Raw genomic sequence first — 6,388 nt, 5'->3', positions numbered from 1 at the left:
CAACTTGGGGCAAAGGGTATACATACAGCCGCAATTCCTTATTCAGTTACTTAGTGTAGCAGGGCCCCGACTGGGTAGTCTGCACTATAAATCATTCAGTTGCTTGGTTCAGAATGAGCGTAAAGCCGGGGCAGGTCTAAGGACTGTGTCCGAAAGCAACAAAATTGTTCAGCTATCCACTCAGTTCCAGGGCAACGTTCTGTGTCTATGTGACTAGGCTTTACATCTAGTGTCTTAGTAACTTTAAGCACCTGTGTCTTGTTGACTTTTGCAAAGAATTACTTTAGCAATATTTTGCATAGGTAATCTTTTAAGTTTGGGTAAAAAATATCTTTCAGATGGAAAGCAGAAAGTTATATACAAAAACCTTTTATATCCCAGTAATATTGTTAATGCTGGTGTTCTCCAGGGTTCTGTACTTGGACCTTTACTTTTCTTAATTTATGTAAACGATGTGTCGAACAAAATGTTGTAAATGGGCAGACTTTTTGTAGATGATAATTCTATCCAATATTTATCACATAGTGTTGCTGAAATAGAGTGTATAATCAATCATGATTTATCTATTTTTAGATAGCTGGTCAAAACAATGGCTACATGTACTTCACTTTAACCCCAGCAAAACCAAAGCTGATATCTACTTTTAATAAGATATCTAAGTATGAAACTAACAACTCAACTTTATGACAAACGGGATGATTTCAACTTCCCCATTGTCGACGTTCTATATTTATGTAGCAATATTCCATTATCACCTGCATATGGTATTTATATCTCTCAAATGATTCGATACGCCAGAGCTTGTTCTGCGTATGGTCAGTTTTTAAATCGAGGCAAGCTACTGACAAACAATTTGATGGTGCAGGGGTTTCAACAGTCTCGTTTGAAGTCAGCATTTTCCAAATGTTATGGTCGTTATAACGATCTAGTTTGCCAATACAACCTGCCATTGGGTCTAATGCTGTCTGACTTGCTTCATACCGATTTGTAGGCCGTTCTTGGTATGATAATGGAATATTGATACATAAATATGGGAAGTTGACGATGGAGAAGCTGGAATCATCCCGTTTGTCATACAGTTGAGTTGTAAGTTTGCTGTTAATGTCTACTTTCAATAAAATATCTAAGTATGAAGTAGAAGTGGACGACTCTGTGGTGTCTTTTATTTCGAGCTCACAGGGATATATCGAATCGACATATGAAAGAAAGTTACAATTGTTAATAGACAAAACGTCGTCGATATATCTGATGTAAAACTTATACGGTACCAATTTTGATGCACCAGATGCGCATTTCGACAAACAATGTCTCTTCAGTGATGCTCAACCGAAATGTTGAATTGAAGGCCACAGCAAGATATCTCACCTCTTCTCACGTAGAAGTTTTTGAATAAATTCTGCTTCATATGAATATAGAAACAGATAAGCTAATAAAGGAGCACAATTCGTGCCCAAGGGAATTCCAACAGGAAGATCTGATCACAAAAGACCACGAAGATATTGTCAATGAGGAACTCTAACATATTTTTTTTATTTTCAACTTCAGAGTACTTGTGCGTGGAATCAGAGTAGTGTTTGATAAAATAAGTTTTTGGATGACTGATCAATAGATATGAATATTCCCTTTTTCCATTTTTGTTGAAGAAGCAACTGTCTATGATGTCAAAAAGTCTAGTCTTTAATTTACCGTGAGGAATGGTCCTGTATAGTGTTGAAAAGTCATAGGTTTTGCTGTTATTGATTCGGGGGAAGTTTTGCGATTTCAAGTTTACTAATAGTTCTTTAAATTTTTTTTTAGAATCCACATTTGATTAACACTACTTCTGGCATATGTAGTCGCACAGTAAGTTTGAAGTTCCTCCTTCACAGCTGTTAATATTTTCGTGAGGAGCAAAGATATAATATATATAATACATGTATATCTTCATTAATTCTTTAACCAAATAACGTGAATTTTAAAGCTCATACATGCACTACGCTCTATCCAACAATCCACTTATTTGTAAACTACATATTAGCTCTGTTTTATGACCACCATTCTGTTGAACAGATAATCAAGCTAAATCGCACCATTTGAGATTCACAGGTAAAATAATTCACTTGCACTTTTCTAATAGTACCCTATGTCCTTGCTCTTTTCTAATGGTATATTAGGTTTTAGCGTTCTATTGTACGATAAAGTTTCTGAGTACTATATGCAGGTACATATTTCAAAGCCATTAAAGATCATCATTTCTCAAACTACTATCTAACCAATCTATATATGTAAACTTGTACTGAAAGGAAGTTTTAAAGGAAGTTTTGTGGAAACAAACAAAAGATATTTCTTTAAATTTGTTCATAATTTTTCACACTGAAAACAATCTCGATTTTATTCACTTTTTAATTATTGAATTTACCGCCACTAAGGACACTGTCATATACATGTAGTTGTATTCGCGACATCAAAAAAATTATTTTGTTTAAAATCCTCGTGTGGTCGGGTAAACTAGAAATTCGTTTGTTTGTCGAGTATTGTTGACATCTTGTTGTGCGCCTATAGATCTATTGTGAATCTGGTGTTTCCCAGTTCAGATCATTAATCCTAATTGCAACCTCTACGAGTTTTTCGACTTACATTCAACAGGGATGTCCTAATTCAATCAGATTAAATCATACATTTAGCGAAAATATTGTTAATATCACCAGCGACTAATATTGTATTCATAAACACATGACTCTCAATTTTTATTTCAAACATCATTTATGAACATGTACTACACAGAGAAAACCATTCTCAGATTGAACTCTACATCAATGACACACTTAACGTATTTATCACATCCGTAATTATTTTGTGTAAACTATGGAATCATATCAAACCTTCGTGGTCAATTTTAAGGGATGGCTATGATTTAAGAACATTAAACCCATAACGTGCCTCTCGTGGAAACATAGATAATTTCTGTTTCTATATCGGGATCTCTACTTGTGACCAGAACGCGAGGCTTCCAAGTATGCGGTTCTTGTTAATTGCCTTCTGTGTTAACGTAGTCAGTTATATTGGGTCCATTGATGCAACAGTTGGAAATGACCCAGAGTCGAGAGAAGTTATAAAAGAGCACGTGGTACGGAATGGCGTGAATCTAACAGCCTTGACCCATTTTTCCTCACTTCTCCATCACATTTCCCTTTCAAATCTGCAACATTTAAACCTTACGGCTTTGGCACATCTGAAGTTACCGTAAGTGTTATTTTATAATGTAAGTGTATTTTTATCTATACCGTGTTATTTGATGTATGGTGTAATTTATATCGTGTTAATTTAGTTATACCGTAACGGGCGTGTAATTATTTACACCGTACATATAGGTGTTATTCTTATCTATACCGTAAGCGGGTTTCTTTTTATTTCTACCTTGTTGTTTTATGTATGCTATAACTGATATTTTTCTCCATTTGCATTGTTTACGTTAACAACCGATTGGTAATTATAATATTGTATATTTTCTTTGTGGAATTTTTAGTCACTCTGTCACTTTACACGGAAATGCCACGTGAGTACATGTATATTACAAGCTAACACGTGAGTACATGTATATTACAAGCTAACATTGTACACCAAGTTTAAAGTTCAATACTAGAACGATTTATCTCTACACTTTTATTATTTAATCATATAATCATTCCTTACATTGACTGTTTAATGCATTAAATGTATAATTTCATTTCATTTGATTTAAGAAACCATTGGTGTTGCAATGTTCCAACGACAAAGAAAATACTTCAAAGTCACTCGCAACTAATATTCACCAAGCAAGTCAAGGACAGAGTGTCGCACCATAATTGTGGATTTTTGGGGCTGAGTCGCTGTGCTAGCCACCACTATTACTATGTGTAGGTGGACTCGGTTTTTGTTTTTCAGTCCCAGTTGTGAGTGAACACCCACGTGTTAGCTTGTAACAATAACATACTTGTTATTTCATTGGTACAGCCCCAACATCATCTTCTGTTTTAGTCACACTGTCAGTGGTATAACGTTTCCAAGCGCTTCTGCAAAGCGTTAGAACCTTATCAACTGTAAAAAAAAATAAAAAAAATAAATAAAAAAATAAATAAATAAAAATTAAAAAAAAAAATAATAAAAAAAAAAAAAAAAAAAAAAGCATTCATTGAATATTCTTCGACAGAACAGACAATATGTACACCATAGTTGTGTACTGAAACTTAACATTTCGGACTCATTTTGATAATATTACAATATATTGTTTTTAAATCGGTGATGTTTTTTACGTTTCACTACAACTCTATATGTGATAATTATATCTATTCATGCATATCATATCTCAGATCTGTCCCGGCTTATAAAACGACATACACGAGTCGAACCGTCCACACAACGTGTCCAAGTCAAAACCTCGTCTGCTGTAAAGATTACATCCTCTTGGCAGACAATTGCATTCGTAAGTATATTTTACTTGATTTAACAATTAATAAAATCTAATATTAGTATGTATATATATCGATCAGTACGTGTAAGAAATCGATCAGACAGACATTAAAAGTTAGAATTTCATGATTTTCAGCGCTGAGTGAAATCCCAAACATCAAGGACGATCTAATCAAGCTGCAAAATGCCAACATACCTCTTGGAAAATAAGATCAAAATAAAGATGAAATATACTTCCTTTGTATCATGTATAACAATAATGTGTGTGTGTGTGTGTGTGTGTGTGTGTGTGTGTGTGTGTGTGTGTGTGTGTGTGCGGTAATGTTTACAATTTATCAATATCTTATCTACTTCAATCCTGTGATGTTTCAATGAAGGTGAAGATAACGAACAGTAATCAATCTCATATCGCCTATAAGGAATGCAAAATATAGAATTGGGCAAACAGGGATCGACCTCTAGATATACCAGAGGTGGGATTAGATGTCTATGAGGAGTAAGAATACCCTGTAGACCGGTCACACTCGCCGCGAGCCCTATGTCTTGATCAGATAAACGGAATAATCCACAGTCAAAACCAGTGTGCCAGGAACGGCCTAACAATCGGTATGAAACACCTCAAACAACATTTGACCTAATGGTAGGTTGTATTTACAAACTTGATCATTATAACGATCACAGTATTCGCGAAATGCTGACTTGAAACGAGACTGTTGAAATCCCTTTAACATCAACTTGTTTATTAGTAGCCTGCCTGGATTTAAAAAAAATGATCATACGCAGATCAAGTTCTTATGTATCGATTCATTTAAGAGATATAAACACCATATGCAGGTGAAAATGGAATGTTGCAACATAAATATGGGAAGTTGAAAATGGAGAAGCTGAAATCATCCCGTTCGTCATAAAGTTGAGTTGTTAGTTTGCATTTGATATCCATTTTCCATAAAATATCTAAGTACGAAGCAGATGTGGACGATTCTGTGGTGTGTTATCTCGAGTTCACCAGTTTAGAACCGGCGCCATTACATAAACTGGAAATTTCGCCTCCCCCAGCTGGAGGCGGAATTCTCGTGCCGATTTTAAATACTCACGAGCCGAATTCAATGTTAAACTCACAAATAATCAATAAAACGATGCTTCTTGTACTTACTAATATCGATTTTATGAGTTCTTTTATCACATAAATAGTCTCTTGAAAACAGTTTAACAAACTGTCGAGCTTTGTTTTGAGTCACGTGACTCGTTCGCGCAAATTCGATTGACAACAATTGCGTGCTACTGTTATCGAATTTTGGAGAGGATGTCACTCTTTTAATCGATATTTGTAAGTACAAGATGCATCGTTTTATTGATTAGTTGTGAGTTTAACTTTGAATTCGACTCGCAACTATTGACATATTCAACCAAAATAAAAGAATTGTCTTTATCCATGCGTTTATACATATCAGTAACTGTTAAATTACAATGACCATGGTGAATAAATTAGGTCCTTATAAGCTGAGTTTTTAATAATATCTCGCACTACTTTCATAATCAGTTGATCGAAGAAGGGCGCATATGACGTCGCTGTACTACGTAACTTCCTACCTAATTAACTAGACTTTTTGAAATCCGGACTTAGATTAATTATCGCAATATTTCGGTAAACCGAAGGCAAAATGCATGTAATATTGTATACATGTACTTTGAAAACATGAGATGTGTCCTTTAAGTTGTCATAAAAAAGAAAAGAAATTTGGCTTAGATCCGCCAAAGTGTGTCCGCCACTGTACTCTTATTTTTGCTATTTCAGGATAGTATATCGAAAACGAAAGTAGGTTTACGATATTTACATGTACCAATCAAGGAAGATTCTGTTATACGGACTTCACCTCACATATGAATCAATATCAAAGGTACAAGTAAATCTGGAGCAATCGTTTCGGAGCTTATTGACAAAAAAATGTTAATTTATAAG

The 6,388-nt window shown here is 34.7% G+C and overlaps 1 protein-coding gene across 1 annotated transcript; it reads left to right on the top strand.

The window, feature by feature from the left end:
* The first annotated feature begins 2,926 nt into the window (after positions 1–2,926).
* LOC125671790 (uncharacterized) lies at positions 2,927–4,661 on the top strand. Its single transcript, XM_048907702.2, has 5 exons — positions 2,927–3,222; positions 3,506–3,535; positions 3,723–3,875; positions 4,329–4,441; positions 4,565–4,661. The coding sequence occupies exons 1-5, from the start codon at positions 2,996–2,998 to the stop codon at positions 4,636–4,638; spliced, it is 597 nt and encodes a 198-aa protein (XP_048763659.1). The 5' UTR covers positions 2,927–2,995; the 3' UTR covers positions 4,639–4,661.
* Positions 4,662–6,388: the final 1,727 nt, after the last annotated feature.

Source organism: Ostrea edulis, chromosome 4 (genome assembly GCF_947568905.1).
Source record: "Ostrea edulis chromosome 4, xbOstEdul1.1, whole genome shotgun sequence".
NCBI lineage: Eukaryota > Metazoa > Mollusca > Bivalvia > Ostreida > Ostreidae > Ostrea > Ostrea edulis.
This window is presented reverse-complemented; position numbering and strand designations above follow the sequence as displayed.

Excerpts from the sequence above, each read along its gene's own strand:
- LOC125671790 (XM_048907702.2), top strand. The coding sequence starts at position 2,996 with ATGCGGTTCTTGTTAATTGCCTTCTGTGTTAACGTAGTCAGTTATATT. Across the intron at positions 3,223-3,505 it reads TTGGCACATCTGAAGTTACC|TCACTCTGTCACTTTACACG; the intron begins GTAAGTGTTATT and ends TGGAATTTTTAG. Across the intron at positions 3,536-3,722 it reads ACTTTACACGGAAATGCCAC|AAACCATTGGTGTTGCAATG; the intron begins GTGAGTACATGT and ends ATTTGATTTAAG.